The sequence below is a fragment of the Protopterus annectens genome, chromosome 6.part0 (genome assembly GCF_019279795.1).
Source record: "Protopterus annectens isolate FY-2018-M chromosome 6.part0, PAN1.0, whole genome shotgun sequence".
Classification (NCBI taxonomy): Eukaryota; Metazoa; Chordata; order Ceratodontiformes; family Protopteridae; genus Protopterus; species Protopterus annectens.
In genome coordinates this window covers 1,367,717,698-1,367,741,786 of record NC_056737.1, presented here as the reverse complement: position 1 = coordinate 1,367,741,786, position 24,089 = coordinate 1,367,717,698, and the positions used below count along the sequence as shown (strand labels likewise).

The following is a 24,089-nucleotide window of genomic DNA, read 5'->3' as shown; positions in this document are numbered from 1 at the left end:
ACTCACTAAACCCGCCCCTAACTCTAATGTACAAACAATCGCACACTTACCTGAACCCAACCCATAACTTTCCACCACAGTGCTAAGAATAGCGAAGCCACAGAAACGGCCAACCAAATTTTTTCCCGAAGAAAGAATTTGTTGTTCTGCAGCTTCGCTATTCTTAGCATTCGCTAAATAGTGTTCGATATCAGAACATTCGAAGTTTCAATACTTCGATGTTCTGATATAGACCCTACTAGGCTAACAGCACTAGAGTCCTTACAAGCCTAGCCATATTTATCCCGAGTTGCCCCAATTGTCGGTGGTTAAGTGAGTGAAGTTTGCAGAGGTAAGGGTCTAGCATAGTGAATACAGACCTCCTCTGTCCAGGAGGGACATGTACACCACCCCAGTAGTGAATTTTTTTTCACTCATCTATTGATCTAGGCTGTATTTGAAGGTCAGGGAAGGGCTTTGTTTCACATGAATTGGAAGCTTGTTTCAGAGAAGTGGCAGTCTCTGGGAAATGTTGTTATCTCTCCAGCATGGCCCATTCATGTCAGAGGCTAGGTTGGGATCCCTGGAGTGAGCAACCCTCGTGCAGTTTGATTTAAAAATGTGCAGCATTTCCATCAGTGTTGGATCTAGGACTGCCCTGTAAGCCAGGCACAGGCCACCTCTTAGCAAACTGTAGGGGACAGAATGCAGTGACAGAGCATTCAGTCTTTCTGTGTAAGACTTGTTTTGTATACCCCGTAATTTCTTGGTGAGAAACCTCTGTGGTCTCTCCAATTGTTGCAGGTGTCTGGTGAGGTACATACAAAAGGGAGCACTGTACTCAATTATTGGTCTGATGAGGACTGAGTATAATGTAATTATAACATCCTTAGATCTAGATGCAATGCCTTTACTTATAAGACATGCCACATAGAAGGATTTCCTTACTACTGTGGATAAGTGATGCTCAAAGTTCAGATTGCTATCAACCTGAGTACCCAGATCACATACCTCTGGGTCTACTCTTAGGGTGGTGCTGTCTATAATGTAATTAGCAGGAATGCCAGCATTTCCAAAGGGAATAATAATGCATTTTTTGTATTAAACATTAATCCATGACTTTGGCATCAGTCATTTGTCTGTGTTAACCCTGCCTGCAGTATATTAACATCATTAGGGGACTCAATGATTGCTCCTAATTTGTAATCATTGGCGAACTTGGTCAGCCACAAGGCATCCAAGTTTGCCTGGATTTCTGGGAAATAAATTCAGAACAATAAGGGGCCCAGCACAGAACCCTGTGGTATCCCACTGGTGAGTCATCTTTTGTTAGAGGCGACCCACTTTGACAGTATGCGTCCTGTCGGTGAGTCAGTTGGCTACCCATCTGGCCATGTAGGGGTTATTTCCCCTACATTTATGTTATCTATGTAGGGGGTTGTTAGTTCCAACAATAATCCCTCAAACTTCGTCAAACTTTATGGCATCTTACAAATAATCCAAACCCCCACCAGTATAGACAAGTCCACTAATAGACAATCCATTCTTGATCGGACTCTAAGCAATAGGCCCACACTGTCCCAGCAATCTGGTTGCCTCCCAGATGTCCTCAGTGACCATCTACCCACTTACTAACACAGTCTATTCACCTTCAAAAATGTAGCATATATAAACAAATTAGAAACAAAAAAATTCTCACCTCACATATTCATTTCCACACTCAAACAATGCAACTGGTCCCCACTAAAATTCCTACAGTGAGACAATGCAGTAGAATACTCTAACAGCATGTTCTTAAGCATTCTTGACAGCCTTGTTCCACCCAGAACTATAAAAGTGAAATATAATTATATACCCCGGTTAACAAATGACACAAAACAACTGCTCAAAGACAGAGACAAAGCTTGGATTCACTACCAAATCAATAAGAATCAAACTACACTACACCACTACAGACTACTATGAAACAGAGCAAAAAAATATTAAATGTGAAAAAAATCAGTACTACACAAATCTACAACAAAAACAGCATAATAATCCACATAAATTCTGGGCCACCATAAAGCAACTATTACAACCTGGACTTGCCTCTACTCCTACTCCCAATATTTCAGACTCCACAGTAAATATTGCAAAACAGTTTGACACTCATTTCATTAATACCATTCATTCACTAACCAATAGTAGTATTAATCCCATACCTACCCTAACACCTCACTGTAACCACTAACTCTCTCTCTCTCTCTTAAACCTGTCCAAACCAATCTCATTAAAGAATGCTCTCTAAACTTAAACCCACTATCATTGCTGCAGATAAACTACCCACTGAATTTCTAAAACTTGCTGTTGATGCCATTGCATGTATCATCTCTATCTTAATCAATTGTTTCATTACAGAACATTATGTACCCAAACTCTGGAAAATATCCTATACTATGCCACTTCACAAAGGAGGTTTATCTAAAGACCTTTCTAACTATAGACCAAAAGCTATTCTGCCACCTCTATGTAAAATTCTGGAAAAATGCATCCACCTCCAACTCAGAAACCATCTCCTTGATAACAATCTACTTTCCAGTTTCCAACATGGATTTTGCTCTGGTCATAGTACCACTACTGCCCTAGTAAGCTTCACACACATGGTCAATCAGCTTAAGAATAATAATCAACATTTTGCTTCCATCTTCCTTGATATGTCCAAAGCTTTCAACACTGTGCCCCATCAACTGCTCCTTCAATAACTCTCCCTACTAAACATTAGCCAACCTGCACTCACATGGTTCCGAAGTTACTTATCTGAATGACAGCAGTCTGTTAAATGGCAGTCTGAACTCTCCTCTCTACTACCCACCTCAGTTGGAGTGCCACAAGGATCTATCCTAGGCCCTCTCCTCTTCTCAGTCTTCACCAACGTACATAAAGCTACCCAAACTACCACTATTATTCAGTATACAGATGACTCTACTCTAATCTGCCCTGCACCCTCTCTCTCACTGCTCTAAGATGTAACTCAGAAATCCTTTACTTCCATAGAAACCTGGATCTCCAAACATCAACTTATCCTTAATCCAAGTAAAACTAAATTAATGATCTTTTCCAGCAGAAAGTCCCACCAGCATCAATCATCCTTTCTTATCTTCTCTTCAAATAACACCATAATAGAACCTGTTTCTCATACAAAACTGCTTGCTGTAACTAAAGACACAGGCTTAAAATTTGATAAACACCGAGCAGTAGTAATAAAAAAAAAACGCATATCAAACTAGGATCCTTATACAGAGTTAAATCTTACCACACAGACTCCACCAGGCAATCTATAGCTAGAACACATTTACTATCTACTCTTCTATATGCTTCACCTACCTTTACTAACCTAAAGAAAACAGACTTAGCTAAGTTTGAATCTTGCTATAACAAAATTGCTAGATTTGCAACTAACTCTCCATTTAGATCTCACCACTGTACTGCTCTTCATCAATTGAATTGGCTTGAACTGCCAAATCCCCTAAACTTCACCCAAATATCTGCTGCTCATTCCATGTTATATCAACCCGACAAATGTACATCTCTCCAAAATCTACTACAACCACAGACCAGCAATAAAAACGTAAGATTCTCCAACAAATCTCTACTAAATGTTACAAAAAACAATACTTTTGGTGAATCCAAGTAAAACTAAATTAATGATCTTTTCCAGCAGAAAGTCCCACCAGCATCAATCCTCCTTTCTTATCTTCTCTTCAAATAACACCATAATAGAACCTGTTTCTCATACAAAACTGCTTGCTGCAACTAAAGACACAGGCTTAAAATTTGATAAACACCGAGCAGTAGTAATAAAAAAAAAACGCATATCAAACTAGGATCCTTATACAGAGTTAAATCTTACCACACAGACTCCACCAGGCAATCTATAGCTAGAACACATTTACTATCTACTCTTCTATATGCTTCACCTACCTTTACTAACCTAAAGAAAACAGACTTAGCTAAGTTTGACTCTTGCTATAACAAAATTGCTAGATTTGCAACTAACTCTCCATTTAGATCTCACCACTGTACTGCTCTTCATCAATTGAATTGGCTTGAACTTCCAAATCCCCTAAACTTCACCCAAATATCTGCTGCTCATTCCATGTTATATCAACCCGACAAATGTACATCTCTCCAAAATCTACTACAACCACAGACCAGCAATAAAAACTAAGATTCTCCAACAAATCTCTACTAAATGTTACAAAAAACAATACTTTTGGTGAATCCCTCTATTCTTATCACGTTGCTAAGATATGGAGCAATATACCTCAGGAAATCATAAACGCCACTAACTTCTTTAAATTGAAACAACACCTTAAACCTTACCTATTCAACTCATGGCTTTGCTATTGTGCTAATCCTGGACAATGTCAGCCCTTTTCTCATCCTCTCTTTTGTTTTTCTCTCCCTACTAATTCTGCCAAATGCATAACCTTTACCTCTCCATCACCTGCTCCTGTCTTCACCTTATTATCCATTTTACTCTCCTTTTCACTAGCTTCGCTCATCCCTTTATTCTTTATCTTCTTCTTCTGCCTCTTACTCTTCCTTATCTGTACTTTCAGTCTTGCTTCTTCCTATGTCACTATCACTTTCACTCTTTTGTGTTATACAATTTCTGTATATAGCTACTATAGTTGTTCACTGTCACAATATTGTTGTTGTTACTATTGTTGCACTAATCTACTATTTTGCTAAGTGTTAAGTGAATTAATTAATTTATTATTAGTATTATTATTATTAGTAGTAGTAGTATTTTTTTGTCTGTAATGTGGAGCTTTTCTCCCCGGGCCTCCGCTGAAAATGGACCACCTGTCCAGTCAGACTTCCCCAGTAAACAAATGTGAAATAAAATAAATAAATATAAATAAATATTTTCCAAATAGGAGAGTTTATCTGTAATACCTGAGTGGGGGATTATGTCAAATGCCTTGGCTAGGTCAAGACAGGTGGTATGCACTGTCTTTCCATGGTCCAAGGCCTTGACTTTCTTAAACCATGTTTAATAGGCATGATCTACCTTTATGAATCCAAAATGGGTTGGATCCAGAGTTTGAGATTACCTATGCCCTTGTTAATAAAGTCCATAATGATTCTCTGTGACCTTGCAGATGAGGCTAGTGAAGCTTATGAGCCTATAATTCCTAGGATTGGTTGATGGTTCTACTTTGTGCAGAGGGATTGCTGTTTGCTGTCTTCAGTTCCACTGGAAAATATAGCCAGTTTGCAGGTTGTGGTTAACCAGGGATCCATGTTGGTCTGCTAGGCCATGTAAGTTGTTTAAAAGGCAACCTGGGATGTTGTCTGGTCTCACTGATGCTGTGTTTTTTCCTTGGAGAATGCCAAAATTACTTGCAGTCTTGAGATAATAGGCTGAGGAATGGTGGGGAAGGTATACTTTGGGGATGACTGAAGGGGGCAGGGGATGGTGAAGTTTGGTCTAAATCTGTCAGCTAGCATGTTGGCTATTACATCCAGTTGAGTAAAGGTAATGCCATCCATGGCCAGTTCAGCACAAAGCTGGGTATTCCCTTTTAGATTTCAGAAATAGTTAAAGAATGCCTTGTGATTATCCTTAGCTAGGGAGGCTATTTTTACTTTGTAATTAGCAGTGGAGGACTTGATAAGATCATTACATTTGTTTGTTTAAGCTACAGAGGGATTTCTTCCTCTGCTGAGCAAGTTCCTGCTTGTTGTTGGACATGAGTTTTTTTCTCTTGTTGTATAAACTGTTTATACAAGGGATCCACCAGGGTGTCTTGTTTTTTGTTGGCAAGACCTAGTTTTAATCTGGTCAGGTACAGACAATTCTATACAACTGCTTAAGTGGTTATACAGGGGAATAGTGTACACCTATGCATAGCAGTCTGTGATATTTGTGTTTGAGGGGGTTTTGCAAGTTCTTATACCAACATTTAGTAGGAAGTAATCTTACTTTGAAAAATTTTTAAGCAGTTTTCAGGCTGATGGGGTAGCATCTGGTCTTATAATTACAACAAACAAGACTGATTTATGGTCTGATCTTACTATGGAGAAAAAACACACATGAGGGGAGGGATGCAATGATTTCCCATGTTGATGAGCAGTATGTTGAGGACATTTAAGCCTCTTGTTGGGTGTGCTGACTAGCTGTTCCAGAGTGTTTGGACTGACAAAGTCCAAGAACCTCTGAGCCAGCATGTTTGGGGTCATGTATTTTTCCCAGTCAATGGTAGGATAATTAAAATCACACATGAGTAAGGTGTTGTGCTGTATGGCAAGTGACTCCAGTAAGACCAAGTATGCTGTATGCTTTTCCTGATTCATGGTGGGGAGACCTATAGCTAGCTATGATGTGGTAGAGGGCTTTGCCTATAGTTAATTGGACATGGAGTAGCTCAAGATATTCATACTGTTTGACCAGTCTCGAGGTATGCTTATGTTTAATGAAGATGACTACACCTCCTCCTTCGGTTCTTTCATGCTCAATTTGTGAGATAAATATATGGAAGACATTGTAGCTCTGCATGGTTGGGGTACTTTCCACACCTTTGCATAATGTCTCTGTGACAGCACAGATGTCAGCATCTTCCACAGTAAGGAGTCCTTCCAGGGAGTGCAGCTTCTTAAGCATTAGTACCTTCAGTATATTTAGAGAGGATTTTGTTATGTTGGGAGGTTGGTTATTTTGACACTGCCTAAAAAAGGCACAATAGGGATGGCTAATGGCTTTGCCTGTATCTGAAAGCCTAGAGGAGACACATGGAGACTATCTCTGGCAAAGCAGCATTGGCCTGTCGACCATGTCTTCCCAGGCTGACAGATATTGTATCCCCTTGGACTGACACCAGAAGCTAAACCAATTGTTGAAGTCAATCATTTTTGTTTGCATTGTGGCATCATCCTTGGAGAAGGTATAATGCTGCTTATGGCTAGGCTTATACCTGCCTGTGACACATAATGTGAGCGCTCAGTCATGTCACTCTTCATATAATCCAGTGAGATACATTTCAAGTCATTCACCACCACATGGAGTATGTCAGAGTCATGCCAGTACTTCTGATTGAGTGACTTGACAGGCAGCTAACCATAACCCACTCCTTATCTAGCCTGGTGAGGGGAACATCTGTGTGTTTCACAATGGAGTCGTCTATGACCAGTACATTAGGTTTTCTGGTATTATGCCTTACGCGCTTATTTGCTGAGACACTGGTGTGTGCGTTACTATGTGCTGTGGTTGTTTTTTGCATTATGTGTGTAAGTGTGATTTGTTTGGGAGGCCTCTGATTTTTTGCTAAGTTACTAGTGAGCACCTCCACATATGCGGGTTTATGTATCATGTCCTTATTTAGTGTGGAAAATGTCTGTGTGGTGAGAACCTGTTTGGCATTTGATTTACCCTTATGTGAGAGTCTTGTCTCTGACTTCATGGTATAACTGCATCTCTCACCTAAAGTATTTGTTTGTTTCAGGGGTAAGTGGTTGTCAGTACACATAAGACAATTGCTACATTGCCTTAGGATGCCCATGTCTTTCAGGCTGGCCAGGGAGATGATGGGAACCTACCTGTCCATGTAGCAGGCACTTACTGTATGTTTTATTAGACAAGGGAAGGGAATGGGTTAATTTGACAGGACTATGCTTGTAGTGCCCAAACTAAAAAAAAGGACCTATACTTTGTGTAGTCTGCTCCATGCATCAATTGATCTTTCAGAGAACCAATTAGTACACGTCTCATTCCTATAGAATGTTCTACATAGGTTATCTGATGATTCTCTATTACTTTTTGATAACTCCAAACATTCCCAGAAGTAGTTGTCTGTAAATGCCCTCTATACCTGAATAAGATCTCCTCTTAGATATCTGTAAGAGACACTGTACAAGTTCAGAGTTTTTAGTCTTTCATAATAACTTAAATTTTCACATCCATGGGTGCCCTTGGTATATTTCTGCTGTGCTCTTTCCAGTTTACTCATGCATGTTTTCTTATAAGGTTCACATATTGTTATTCCATACTCAGGTTTGGGTCTAATGTTAACTAACAATGACTTAATTATTTCTGATTTCCTAGACTTTATAAATATTTTTATACAACCTGTAGTTCTATAACTATCATTAAAGAATTAGCTATATTATTAGAAAAACTCAAAGCTGGATGTACCCATGTATCCAGGTCCTTAAATGAATCTACAGTTTCAATCACAGTGTGCTTTATTAAATACTCACCTTTCAATTTATGTCTCCCAAATATCATATGCTTAGTTTTTCATGTATTTGTCAGCATATTATTCTCCCTTACCCAATGGTTGCAGAAATGTCTTATCTGTAACACATAGGATCATAGGATCATATGAGATTACTAGGCTAATGGCTCTGGGGCCCTTACAAGCCTAGTTTATCCCCAAAAGGAAACCTCAATCAGCACCTGTTGCCCATGTCAATGAGGGACACAGGTGGAACCCCTGGGACAAATTTGTGGTTGCACATCCATTCATCAAGGCTGCACTTGAAGAGGGTTAGCGATGTACTTTGTTTGACGTATAGGATCATAGTAATCAGTTTACCCAGTTTCAAATCATCTGTATATAGACTGTAAAACACCTCAGATGAAAAACTTAGGTCTGAAAGATGCAACCTAAACAAGGACCTAGGACAGAGCCCTGTTGGACACCCTGACTGTAACCAAGGATGTCACTTGTCCAGTTGCTCTATGATACTTGCCATGCCCTATTTGTAAACCATGCAACTATCATCTTATCAAAAGTACATCAATACCTAGATGTTCTAATTTATTGATCAGTGTTTTGTGTATGACCCAGTCAAATGCTGAAGTTAAATTTATATAAACTACATCACAGCACAATTTTTATAGCTGTTATTATATTGTTATAGAACATCATATTACAGGTGGTAATAGATCTATTTTCAATATATGCATGGTGATATATGGTTTCAAGTACCAACCTATCCAGTTCTGACAATAACATATCTAATATTACCTTCTCCATTATGTTTCCACAACATCAAAGTAGATTTAAGGGTCTGTATGAATCTGGGTTTGTCCTACTTTCCTTTCCCTTAAAAATAGGTTTAATAGTGCATGTTGCCAGTCTTGAGGACTCTCCCCATATTTACATCACCTAGTAAATAGTAAATAATAGATATAATACTACTGTAAGTTTTTGCTGAAGTGTTCTCAGGTCATTATTACTAATTCCGTCTCTTCTCTGTACTTTGTTAGAATCCAGTTTGCAGAGTTCTTTTTCAATGTAATCTAATTTGATTCCAGTATCTGAGGTTACCTGGTTCACCCCCTTTGTGGAACCAACTGTTTTGTATACAATTTTGTAAATATATCTATAATCTGTTGTGTCTGGGAATACATTTTAGAATCTACACACAGTATATCAATTTGTATATTTTTACTCCTTCTACATCCTATGTATCTATAAAAGGTTTCCTGTTATACTTAATATCTTTATATACATTTTCTTCAAATTTTTCTTGATCTTGTCTCACATTATTTTTAATTTGTTTGTCCAGCTTGTTTATTTCAGTTTTCAAAGCTGCAGTTTAAACCTCCTTTCCATTTCTTATATTTTTTTTGTCTCTCACCTTAATCAAGTATCTTGTTCACATGGAAATATAGCCCCCTGATGTTGTATGTGTAGATGCTGATGTTAAACTTTTTTTTTTAATTTTTTCCACTCAAACAATTTCTCTTTCAAAATTTTTCACATTCCATCTGACGTTTTTCTAATGAACACATCACTCCAATTAGTTTTACATAATGTCTGTTTTGCTTCCATATAATCTGTAATTAACCTTCTGTGCATTGGCTTATATTTCAGTTTGGCAGAATTATATAGCAACCAATTAACCGTTATAACCCTATTATCACTGCACATCAACAATGGTAAAACTTGACTTGAAGTAACAGCAATTTCTTTAGGAATGCAAACGTTTATGTTCCATTCCCTGATAGTTTTTTTTTTTAATTTGAAGCAATTGTTCCTAAATATACACTGTGAATAATTTCCTTACTAACGTTGTTGAATCAATATTATTCCAGTCTGTTTCTGGTAAATTTAAGTCCCCAGCTAATATTATTCTTCCCTCCTGTGCTAGAAATGTATGAATTCCTCTAGGTCATCAGCATTTGACTTTGGTGGTCTATGCACTCCAACAATTGTTATATGTTCCAGGGATGTCTTTATAGTCACAGTTACACAGTCTATAGCGTTGGCGTTATCATTGAACATGTAATTATCACAGGTCTCATAACTATCTTTAATCCCTATCGTAACACCTGTCCCTGGTTTCTTGTTAGAGTGCCTGCTACAGTAAAACATTTATACCCTGACAGAACTTCAAGTCATTGTTCTGTGACAAAAGACTTAAATCCATTTAAGTCATCAAAAAGTGGTAGAAGATTGAACTTGGAGAAATCACGGAAGATAGTTAGATTGAATGGCATGCTAGGCAGGGTTCTTATGAAAAAAGGGCAGAACTCTGATCTTATATGATCTCTGATGGGGCAGCAATAAGTCCGGAACATATTTGTGCTATACTTGTAAAAAACTGGTCAAGTACATTTGAGACTCTCATAAAGGAGGTTGCTATCTGGTCTAGACAGCTAGCACTGATGATGTCCAAGAATCTCTGTGAAGATTTAGTGTTTGGGGTGTATGTTTACCAATTTGTGGATGGGTAGTGAAATCTGCAATTAATGTGTTATGTTAAGTATCTAAGGGCTGTGATTTGTTTAGGTACATATCTTGTGATATGAATACATAGATGGGGCTATTTAATTAGCAATGACATAATAGTTGGACTTGTTTATGGATACATGATATGCAGGAATTCCAGGTAGTTATGCTAATGGATAAGCCATGATGTGATGGGAGTGGGAATGAATATGGACATATTCTCACTGGAAGTGTAAACAATCACCAGGGAGTCTCCATGAGTGATAAGCAATAACCCTGGCAGGAAGGAATTCTGTCACTACACTGGAACCAATTATGTGTAGTGTGTATGTTTTCAATGAACAGGAATAACTTAAATAAAGACTTTTGCTTGTGTGCTTCTAGCATTTAGATTTCCAGTATAGAAGAAGAAAATATGTGAATACACTTTTTTGGTAGTTTCAGTCCAATATACCTTAAAAGTCATCATTTTAATTGTTTTTGGCCCTAAGTTCCTGTCAAAAGGCTTCCTCTTTCTATATTTAGTAATACAATTCCCCTGTGTTTATGCTAACCTTGAAGAAATAAAAGAATGCCTAATCATGCATCATAACAGGCGCCTCCATTTGGCTGTCATACTGAAAATAACCTTCCTAAAGGTATGAATCAGTTGCAGCAGCTTGGTGACTTGACTGTCAATGAAGGAAACAAATTTCAAATAATAATGGTTTAGCTAAGTCAGTAGTTGGTGGAGCTTACAGAACAGACAAGACAACTTTTAGTGCCAAGAAAATTGAAGAAGCATTGTTCCAGCACTCTGAAATGAAAAGATTTAGATTTTGAGGAAATGTGAGAAACAAAGCATACAGTGGTGGAAGTGAAATTCTGTTTGAAACCTTTCAATTTAAGTGCCAAAAAATGTAGTTAAAGATAGGGAGGCAACAACTGTCATGCATTAATTAAAGGCAAACAAGTAGAGTAAACATGCATCTCTGAACAGAACAAATATACAGAACATGTGCACCATGTCTGTCTACCAGTACAGTTATGGAAGAGTACCCCCATACAGTTTTTTTTTATTTCATCAAATATTTTGGTTTCTAATATCATGATGGGAATAGACCCCATTCCTAAGTCAAAATATGATTAAAGTTCATGAAATTATCATTGTTTCACTCTTTGATGTCAGCCAGAAGTGCTCTTCACAGCACCCGCAATGTGCCCAGTAATGACTCCTTCTGAAATTCATATGGAGTTACATGTATTGCTTACATATCTAAGTATGATTGTAAACTCTTTTTATAAGACCCATTGCTCCTACTATACTGGAACTATCTGGGCATCTTTCTTCTACATTGCTCTTGTTGATGCCTGCAAATCCTGATATTTTATGACTTTGTGTCTCTCTGTATGCAGGACACTGTAGTCACTGGATGTGGCGATTTCAATGATCAATGCTACTTTTGTTTTCTTTTCCTGGACTATATCTGGTTTTCTAGCATCTATCTTTTGAACTGTTGGTAATGGGTGATCTGATGTCATGTAGACCTCATCATTTGCTATTGCAGAACAATATGAGCATCATCACAACATTTCAGAGAACTGATGTGTTTGCATTACCTTTCCTGATCCTGTATATCCCCACTTTTTCTGGATTTAGCTCTGTTTGTTATGACAACTGTAAAATGTATCCCCTTAGGTGTTCTGATCCAGCAGATTCAGAAGTGCCCACTATCCTCATAATACACACGTGGTTCTTTTTCCCAGCTCTTCGATTTTATTTGGAAATGCCTGGACTTTTTCTGCTGAAGCTCTTCTTTTCATGCTTTCTTTCTGAATCAGTTTAATGCTGCCTATCTGCATCTTAGATCATAGAAACCTGTTCCTAAACAGATTCTATAACTTCTAGTATATTAATGTTGCTGCATGAAATGCCTTCATATCTTGCTTCCAGTATATTAATGTTGCTGCATGAAATGCCGCCATATCTTGCACTAACATGAGAGCTTCTCAGATAGGAGCACCATTTTCTCCCCAAAGGTGGCGTCACAAAATAATTATCGCAGTGTTTTGTCAATTTTGTCTGTCATGATGAACATATCATGTTGAGATACATGGGAGTTTTACTTTTTATCTGTCTTGAACTTTGTCAGTGAGGGTAGAGGTACTCTGTGCCATCCAGTCCTAGCCTATCCATGAGCAACCCTTTTGCCTTCCATCAGACTGTGCAAATAACTAAAGATCCTCCATCCAGCTATATTTAAACTATGGTTACCAAGTTTGGGAGATATGCCTGGAACACATGAAAATGCAGTAATGCCAGTGGAAGAATAAGACCCTTCTACTTCATGAAGCTGGCAAAAACATACAAGGCACGTAGAACTTTTTTCCCTTTTCAGAAGAAACACTGAGAGAATATAGCTGTCAGCCTTGGTCCTTGCAACCCATTTCTGAAAGCAGTGGAAAGGTAAGGCAGTATGTGTATTATGTGCCAAACGTTTTCTAATATATTAATGTTGGCATGTATTGATGATTCAAGTAACTTTCTGACCAGGATCTCTATAGTCATTAATTGCTGTGTGCTCAGAAAGAGGGGTAGACATTCAGACCAACCTACTGGGTAGACATTCAGGCCATCCTACTTCAGTCTGATAATTAAATAATTAAAAACGACTACTATCATAGTCATTATAGCAGAGGCCATGGGAGATTTCCAGTAGACTTTCAGAGAGAGTGTCTTTATTTTGGTTGCTTTTGCAATGTCAAAAAGATTTTTTTCGTCAGTTGATTATATCCTTTCTTTGCAAAAGGAATATTATAATGAAAGAATTAATATGAACTTACATACTTCTAGATATGATATTGCATAATCTGTCAATATGTTTGCAAAATTCAAGGATATAAGTAGTGATTAAAGGAACAGTATTATTCATTCTGCATTTATGTTACTGACCAAGACACCGACTCCACCGAATAGAGTGTTTTATTTATGTGAGACCCATTTCTAGAAGGGATGCACTCACTCCCCTTTCCCTTTCTTGAATAATGAAGGCAACGTATGACAACCTGTTATACCGAACATCTTCAGGATCTGCACTAGATATGGGAAGAATATGCGTTTGTGAATTTGTTAGGATAGATTTTGTTGGGTTTGCATAATGGTTAAGGTGTTTACTTCATATACACAAGGTGTAGGGTTTGATTATCAACTTTGAAAAAGATGAAAAATAGATACAAACTGTCTGCAGAGGGTATGGACTGTATTATGGCTCATATTTGAGTAAACAGGGTTATTTGGTTCATCCATCTAAGTTTGTTGTTTATCTAGAGTGTGTAATGCGGCCTTTGAGTGCATATGGACAGCAGGTACAAATCAGTGGTTATGATCCCCATCTATACAAGAGGGGATTTGTCTTTTCCTTGAAAGCTGAATGCATTATATATAAATAAATTTAAAAACGTGTTAGCTTATTATTTTTCTGCAGGGCTTAAAAGTACACGTTGACAGAAATTAAAGAAGGTACAGACTCAGATGAAGTTATAGCTTAGGGTATAGGGATGGGACACACATGAGTAACTGTGAAGATCTTAGTCTGATAGAAGAATATGTGTAATGTAATTTTATCCTTGAATATTAATGGTTTTACCTCTCTTGTTATGCATATATTCTTTGTATATTGTAATTAGAATAAACCAGCTTTTCATATGATACTGCAAACATAGGTCAATGACTGATCATAATAAGTTCCTTAAGTGTATTTGGATGTGGTGAAATGCACTTCTACCGATACAAAAATGAGAAGAGGATATCCTTGTGCACAAAGGAGTTTCTTTAAGCCATCACTGAGAGAGAGAATTAATTGACTAAGCCAGAAAATATGTTACGTGTATTTTCTCAATAGAAGGTTTAAAACTCATATTGATCAATGTGTATTCCTCCTCATGGACTAGAAGGGATGACGAAACTGCAGGCCTTCAAAGAAAGTTGTATGTTAATTGTTTGCAACCGGAACACACTAATGAGTTTAGATGAGGTTCATTTGGACAAGAGCACGATAAAACTGTAGAACAAAGAAGCTTCTATACTAGACATTTTCAGAGAATGAAATTTAAGAATCTAGGAAAAACATATGTGTATTAGGGGCAGAATGTACCATTTTTCTTATTATAAGTCAGTTTCTTGCTTATGCAAGATATTTATATCTATACAGCATAATTACCTTCTTAACATGTTTAATATTGGTGAGATCACTCTTTCAAATCACACCTCTTCTAGCATGTTGATTGTTGGGAGAAATACCTAATTTATTGAAAATATGATGTATTGATCTGTCATATTGCAAAGCTGAAGACATTGTAATATGACAGATCAATACACAAAGGAGAAGTCTTTGTGTTGTAGTAACAGACGCAGTATAATCAGGACCAGGGGAATAATGGGGAATTATGCCTTAGTAACAAGAGCAGTATAATCAGTACCAGGGAATAATGGGGAATTATGTCTTAGTAACAAGAGCAGTATAATCAGTACCAGGGAATAATGGGGAATTATGTCTTAGTAACAGGAGCAGTATAATTAGTACCAGGGAATAATGGGGAATTATGTCTTAGTAACAGGAGTAGTATAATCAGTACCAGGGAATAATGGGGAATTATGTCTTAGTAACAGGAGTGGTATAATCAGTACCAGGGGAATAATGGGGAACTATGTCTTAGTAACAGGAGCAGTATAATCAGTACCAGGGAATAATGGGGAATTATGTCTTAGTAACAGGAGTAGTATAATCAGTACCAGGGAATAATGGGGAATTATGTCTTAGTAACAGGAGTAGTATAATCAGTACCAGGGGAATAATGGGGAATTATGTCTTAGTAACAGGAGTAGTATAATCAGTACCAGGGAATAATGGGGAATTATGTCTTAGTAACAGGAGTAGTATAATCAGTACCAGGGAATAATGGGGAATTATGTCTTAGTAACAGGAGCAGTATAATCATTACCAGTGGAATAATGGGGAATTGTGTCTTAGTAACAGGAGCAGTATAATCAGTACTAGGGAAATAATGGGGAACAGGTGTAGCTTGAAGATGTAGGTTGTGATGCTCATAAAAAGGTATTGATAATATATATATGCCCTATAGCAGCCTAAAGAAGTAAACATCAAAATGTGGCATTTTTAACTTAGAAAAAATATAACAATGTTGATGTTTAATCCTGAGCACTGAGATGAGGAATAAGAAGTATCTCTTTTGCTCCTTACAACTTCTTAGACCACTTGCTAAAACTGAGACAGTCTTTGCTGTTAGGGAATTCAGACTGAAATATTTTCCCTATGCCTCATCAGCAAAAAAATCTTTGTCTGTCCAGATAGGGCAGCACACCATAAGCAGGTCATTTACTAAGACTATATATTCATCTACTGAGTAAAAAGATATTTTCCCTAATAAGAACTTTGAGTTCTTTTGCAGAGTTGTATGAGTCTCTGTATAGGCTGAAGGTAGAGTAGCGATTATGTTTCTAGGAGACTATCCAGTATCACCAGGGGTTGAGACATCCTGATCTGATAGAGTCACTAAGGAACATGGTGGTAGCCCCATTCACTAGAAAAGAAATTGAAGAAGTCTTAAGAGTGCAAATAAGTAGAAATTACCAAACTAAGATAAAATAAAAATGGACGTGTATGAAAATCTAGGAAGCAACTTTGTCTTGGACTTTATATCCTTGGCTAACAGTATACTACAAGATAGGAGGGTACCTAAGAGTTGAAAGACAGCCTCATTTTCAGTTATGCCGAAACAAGGTGCAAAGAACCACGCCATATCACACCATCATCCAATATCAAAACATAATTAAAACAAATTATTTATGTCAGTTCTGGATCACTGAATTGTATTATAACACACAGTAATAATACATAATGGCCACTTAGGATTTGCCTAAGGAAGACAGACATTTGGCATTGTCATCAAGTCATTACTATTGTTTGAAGATGCTAAAAAGCAAAATAAGCTATTGCTAGTAATGAGTTTTGGTGCCAAAAACACATTTGACAAGGTTAAGTAAGTGTGTGTGTGTGTGTGTGTATGTATACATATATATATATCTATATATATATATATATATATATATATATATATATATATATATATATATATATGTATATATATACATACATACATACATACATATATATATATATATATATATATATATATATATATATATATATGTATGTATGTATGCAGATATACATACACACACACACATATGTATATATATATAGGTTCATAGGTTCATACTAGGCTATCTGCCCTAGGGCATTTATAAGCCTAGCCAGAATGTGTTTGGCTTTCACCACCCATTTTAAATTTATTTTGCTATGCCCTTTTTCGAGGTTAGCATACTGTGCCTCTGTCTAACAGTGACACAGAAGTGATACCCGGGGTAAACCTTATTTATTTTTATTTTATTTTATTTTACATTTGTTGACCGGGCTAGTCCAGCTGGATACATATCCATTTTCAGCAGAGGCCCGGGGAGAAAATCGAGAGTACAAAACAATATTTGATTTTAATAAAACAAAACTATAAAATAAAATAAATTCAAGGTTAACAAAATGGAAGTAGTATATACAATTAAGCTATTTTATGCAAAAAAGAACATATTGAAGTCTTGATCTCCCATCCACTCATCAAGATTCCTCTTGAAGAGAGTCAATGAGGGACTCTGCCTAACCTGGACTGGGATTTTATTCCAGAGTGAAGGGAGCCTCTGGGTTATGAATCTGTCCCTCCAGCATGTCCTATTTATTTCAGTGCTGAGGTTCAAGTCTCTCGAGCGCGTAGCTCGATGAGATTTGGATTTTCTGAGGTGCAGCATGTCCATTAATTCTGGGTTGGACATGGCTTTATACATCAGGCACAGATCGCCTCTGAACAGGCAGTATGCCACTGAGTAGAGCTGGAGTTTCTTTAACCGGGCAGCATATGGCATCTGTTTGAGCCCTTTGATCCTCTTGGTGAGGTACTTTTGGGGTCTTTCCAGTTGCTGCAGGTGTCTGGTAAGGTACATCCCAAAAGGGGCATTGTACTCAATTATGGGTCTAATGAGGGATGAGTAAAGAGGCACGATGACCTCCCCTGATCTAGATGTGAATCCCTTCATGATTAGGTGGGCTATATAAAATGTTTTTCTAACCACTTTGGCCACGTGGTTGTCAAATGAGAGATTGCTATCAACTTGGGTCCCCAGGTCCCTAATTACTTCTTCTGTACTTAATGGATTACCACCTATGTGGTAATTTGTGGGCACTTTGTTTTTGCCAAAGGGGATGACTATACACTATAAATATATATATATATATATATATATATATATATATATATATATATATATATATATATGTGGGTCTACTTCAGAAGATCGACAGACCATTTGATCGCAACTCATTTGGTCGACAACCAGTATTCAAGGCACTTAACAGGGATTTGCCCCCCCTCTCCAATGTTGTGCGACCCTGGAGTTGTTATATATAGTTAGGGGGCGTGGGGGGTGAAGACCCCACCTATTTTCGTTTAAAATGTGTAGTTTTTCTTGTATTTTCATGCTTTTAAACACCCCCCCAAACTATATATATATCAACTCCAGGGTCGCACACCATTGGGGAGGGGGGGCAAATCCCTGTTAAGTGCCTTGAATACTGGTTGTCAACCAAATGAATGTCGATCAAATGGTCTGTCGATCTTCTGAAGTAGACCCATATATATATATATATATATATATATATATATATATATATATATGTGTGTGTGTGTGTGTGTGTGTGTGTGTGTGTGTGTGTGCATGTATGTGTATATATATATATATATATATATATATATATATATATATATATATATATATATATATATATAGATTCACTTCAGAAGCTCAAAATACTGAAATATCGAATTTCAGTATCTTGCGCCCAAGCGAATCAACAGAACAGTGAAAGTTCAGAAGCTCGAAATTCAAAACCTTGAATACCGGAGATTTTGAATTTCGCACTTCTGAACTTTCGCTGTGGTTATTTATTCAGGTAAGTGTGTGTGTTAAGGGTTTTGGGTAGGGGCTGTGGTGTGTGTCAGTGTGTTTTGTTGCTGTGATATCTATGTGCTACGAGAATGTAGCTTGTGTGGTGGTGTTTTGTGTGTGTTTGTATGTAGTGCGTCTTGGAGTGAGAATATTTAAGTAGGGGGGTTGGGGGGGCTTGCCCCCCTGCTTTCATGTAGTAGAGAGGTTATGTGTGTGTGCAAGGAGAATGGTGTGTGTGTGTGTGTGTGTGTGTGTGTGTGTGTGTGTGTGTGTGTGTGTGTGTGTGTGTGTGTGTGTGTGTGTGTGTGTGTGTGTGTGTGTGTGTGTGTGTGTGTGTGTGTGTGTGTGCGCGGTAGTACAGTGAAATTCAAAATTTCCAGTGTGCGAGATTTTTAATTTCGTGGTTTTGCGTTTTTATATTTTTGTGGATTCGACTTCTTGGGAGCTTCTGAAGTGAATATATATATATATATATATATATATATATATATATATATATATATATATATCTGCAAACACACATGCACACACACACACACACACACACACACACACACACACACACACACACATATATACATATCTGTAGACTCCTGAAGGAGTTGGTTTTCCCTGGGATTTATTAGAAGCAATGTATCAAAGCCCTTTGGTTAGTGTGAAGTTTGGAGGCTATTTCTAAGAGGTATTTCAGATTAGTGGGCAGTTCAGCAACAAGTTTGCCACTATTCCAAATTTTTCTTGATTTTACCTTGCACCCTTGATGTTTACATTGAGGCCATTAGAAAGTCGGATATGTTTGTAAATAACAATAGTAGTGCCAGTTATCATACACAGATGATATACCTTTATAATTAGATGACTTGAAGCAGTAATTAGAACCACTGATGGTTGAATTGACAATTCTTTAGCCCTATATTGTTACAAGTAAAACCAGGAAAAGACAGCATCCTTTGTAATTAATTTCTACCATTTACCTTACTTTAAGCAGTAATTTCCATATTTTTGGAAGGACTGATTGATAAAATCCCTTGGAGTCTCCGTTGCCACAGAACTTAATAGTTTGGTTAGCTCATATTATAATTCTCTACAGAATCCATATGATCATTTTTTAATAAAATGAAGCAATCTTCTGTTGGAATTTTTGGCAACTCATTCAAATAATTCAGACATTCATTCTTTTGCATCTGTTACATTTCTCACAGAAGAGTCCAGGTATCTAACTACACAAATTCTGGAATTCATTTGGTAGGTAAGGGGATTAGGCATGGTTTCCTGGAGGAAATTAACTCTTCAGAAAGAGCTAGTCATTTTGGTGGTATCTGGTTGAGAATTATACACGTTAGCCTCTATGGTGAAAACTTTTTATATTGTCAACAGAAATTACTATGAGATATGCTGGAAAATTATTTTATTAAGTGAATTCAGTGACTATGACCTTTATAAATATATCTGAATCTGGCAGTTAGCACACAGCATTAAGACTGTAAGCTGTTTAACAGTCGCTTCCTGTAGTACAGGGTTTGATTCCCTCCTCCTTCAACTGACTATAGTGACTTTGAGCAAATCATTTAACCAGATAGTGCATTGGGGCAAATGGAAAATTTGTTGGACCACATGCCTAGGAATTACATTGGAACCGATCTTTAATAGAAGGCTAAGGAATTGTTCAAGCCTATCTTTAACATGGAAACATATTTGCAGGGTAGTCCTTTCAGTACTTTGTTAAAAATACGAGTTTATTCTGGAAGAATGAAATTCAACCAATATTTAGGGCTACTCTTTGGAAAGAAAACAATGCAGAGGTCTTAGCCTAGTTAAGGATGCAAAAAGCATTGAAGTTTTCTGGGACAGTTTTTGGATGACAAAGAGACAAAGCAGTGAAAAATAGGTTATCTGCTTAGGATAAATTTGGGCTTGATAACAGGGCCCCATTATACTACAGCAAGCTTCTCACAAAACTTAAAGAAGTATTTTATATTAAAAAGGAAGACAGACCTAAAATTATTAACCTTTATTGAAACCAGTAGTTTTGATCTAGTGTTCAATCATATAAGCATTAGGATGTATAAGGGCTCATTCAAAATTGAAAATAAAATAATTTAAGGATGAAAAAGGGGTGGTCTTTGGTATAGAAAATGTTCCTGAACAGTTGGAAAAATCTAATATTATACCTCAGATGTGCAATTATTTCATGCAAATTCAGATAGATGACTGTATGAATCTTCTTTTTGAATGCTCATGAGTTCTAGCATATCACAATCCATTAACATAACTGAAAACATTTTACCTTTTTGTATATTGTTCCAGAAATTAAGAGAGTAGAACTGTAAAGCCCATTTATTTGTAAGGTAATCATACATATCCAGGTTAACTGATATCATCAGTGTGTAAAGTAGAAACTGTTGCAGCAATTCTTTTATGTGCTTTCTAATAAAAATATTGCAGGCTATTGTCAATCCTATCTCTATAGGTTATTTGAATGGAGTTAACGAGTTTGAATTAATTAACAGTCACATTTATTATTCCAGGATCCTTGGCTTGAAATGAGAAAATACAGATGAAGTTGAACCGTATTCATGAAGAGAAGCTAAGAATGAACATATCAGTACTACATCAGCGATTACATTAAGAAAGTGACAATATAACATCATGATATAAAATTGACATTAAATTAATTTTAAACACACAAAGATGAATACTGAATCAGAGTACCATCATGGATTTCAGTGTGTTGTAATTATCTATAAATAATTATTGACAGCAAACTGTGTAACCTGTGTTGCTCTAATATTCATTATTCTTAAAGGAATTTTATGCAGTGCTGTAAACTATAACCAGTATATTCCAAATCAACTTAAAAGTATAATGCATGACATGTGGTCTCATAATTATTCCAATTTTTTAAAGGAAGAACTGTCAATACAAGATGGAAAAATGAAGCAAAAGAAAACAATGCTTTCACTATTACATTTATCAAGTAATTGAATGTTCATATAACAGTTCATTTTCTTAAGATTTGCAGAGTTCCTGTTCTCCGCTATTATCGTGAGAAGCTTAGAATGTGTTCCCATTATTTTTTTTTCAGAAGAGTTAGGAAATTATTTACATTGTACAGTGTTCTGTACATAATTTTATTTAATGTAATGATATATCAAATGGCTAGCTGGGTACTATTAAACAAACAACACAGTGAGTGATGACTCTTGATTTTAGACAAAAAAGTATACAAAAAAGTTCTAAGTATTTCAAATTTTTGTGTATAACATTTGTAATAATGATTCACGTAGTCTGAATACTACTTCATAGTATGTCTTAGGCATTGCTCTCTTTATGCATTTGGGCCAGTTCCTAAAACTGGTATTTTCCAGCCTTCTACTTTTGAATGAGACATTTTTCAAAACTGGCTGCTGTGATTTATTTAAGTTAAAAGAAACATGTCTGCTATTAAACTACTGAAGATTGTGTATATTTGCAAAATGTGGCACTGTCATATTTCCATGTAAATCATCGATTCACACTTGTCAATTTTATAACCTACTGGCCTTTGAAGAATCTTGATCACTATAATCCTATGCTGAGTCTTTATTCTTCTTATATATGTATCAAAATTATTTTAAGAAAGCTAATGACTTATCCAGATTGTAGAATAGATTTCATTGTGTAATTTTGGCAGGTATTGCCTAAAATATCTGACCCATTTTTTTCTAATTTTGATATTTATTTGTAACAATCAGTGAAATATTCCAGAAATAGCTATCCAGAGAAAACTAGATGAAAGCAGGGTTGCCATCAGAGGGAGAGTGGAGACGTTGTTCTAGGTCTTAATGCCAGGGGGAAGGTTGTCCATTGGCCCAATGCTTTTTATTTTTGGAGATGTACATGGTGGTGCTAGAATACAATAGCTTAGCTGTCAGGAGCCAGCAGCCTAAAGCCACTCCTTATAGTGCCAGAGAGTTTGCCACCAGGATCAATGGATGCAAGACACAAGATGCTGAGATTTTTGGCAAAGCCTTCTCTTGAAGAATAATGCATTCTACCCTACTCCAAGCCTTAATGGCAGTAGTTAGCAGTGGAACAGACTATCCAGTAAGCATGCCTTAAAATTACTACAGCACTGTTTAAGAGAGCATCTCTGTATTTCATTAAAATTACATAGGTAATGTGTATGTGATTGTGTGTGTGCGTGCGTGCGAGCGTGTGTGTTTTGTCTACTTCTGTGTTGCCAGTTTTGGAGTGGCTCAAACTACTCTTTTGATATATATGGGAGTCTTGAGGACTTCTCTGCAACTTGAGGAAGGCTCACTGTAACTCAAGCCAAGATTCTGTGCTTTAGACAGAAGCTTTACATTATATATCTTGTTATATTCACTCATCACAGTTCTTGTAGTTCCTGGCAAACAGAAATAGCAATGACAACAAACAGCAGAAATCCCCAGACTTACCAACAGAAAAGAGGTTCAGTGTATTTGAGCTATTACCATAGACTGTTTCTCATATTTTTTTTTTACTTTGGTGGAACTCATTGCTGAACTGTTGAAAGGCCTTCCTAGAAAATAAATCACATGGACTACAGAATGTGAAAGCAGTTTGCAACAACTTAAAAAAATGTTTCCAACCATAAAAGAAAAAAGGTTGGGGGGGTGGCCTAATGGTTAAGGTGTTTGCCTTACAAACACAAGGTGCAGAGCTTGAGTCTCACAAGGGACAATTGGCTAGGTTTAAAATGGCTCGCAAGGGCAGTTAGCTTAGTACAAACCTATGAACCTATATATATATATATATATATATATATATATATATATATATATATATTGATAGATACATATACACATATCTATACTTACTGATGCTTTCATTATCAGGTTAGGCACAGTGTTATATTTATGTCAACCTATGGAGGCATTAACTTGCAACATGTATGAATCACAAAATCAGTTCCATGTCCATTCCAGTCTTAACCGACTATTAGGATCCTTGTAATTCTGCAATAGCTCTTGAATTGTTATGCCTCCATAGTGGTGCTTTGGCTATTACATAGTAAGTAAGCTGTGAACAAGCAGACACTATGTATCTGGGAAAATAACAAAAAAATCTATGAGGAAAATAATACTGGTAGCCAGAAACTCTCTAGTAGTTCTTATCAAATCATGTAAAATACAATACAGAAGTTTGTAAAGGGGACACTTAAAAGCATACTCAAGGACTACATCTCTTGAACTCAAATTATTTACTCATGGCTATCTTAAAACCGGTCCAGTAAAACAAATACAGCTAAAGGTTTCCAAAAATTTGACTCTCTGCAGTCAAGTAGTAAATCAGTATATATGTTTGCA

The 24,089-nt window shown here is 36.7% G+C and overlaps 1 protein-coding gene across 1 annotated transcript in view; it reads left to right on the top strand.

The window, feature by feature from the left end:
- The window catches only part of MUC13 (mucin 13, cell surface associated), a 117,001-nt gene extending 94,777 nt beyond the window's left edge, over nt 1–22,224 (top strand). Inside the window, exon 5 of the mRNA XM_044073755.1 lies at nt 21,285–22,224. Coding sequence (XP_043929690.1) covers nt 21,285–21,317 — 33 coding nt within the window. The 3' untranslated portion in view covers nt 21,318–22,224. The remainder of the gene's footprint in view (nt 1–21,284) is intronic.
- The last annotated feature ends 1,865 nt before the right edge of the window (nt 22,225–24,089 follow it).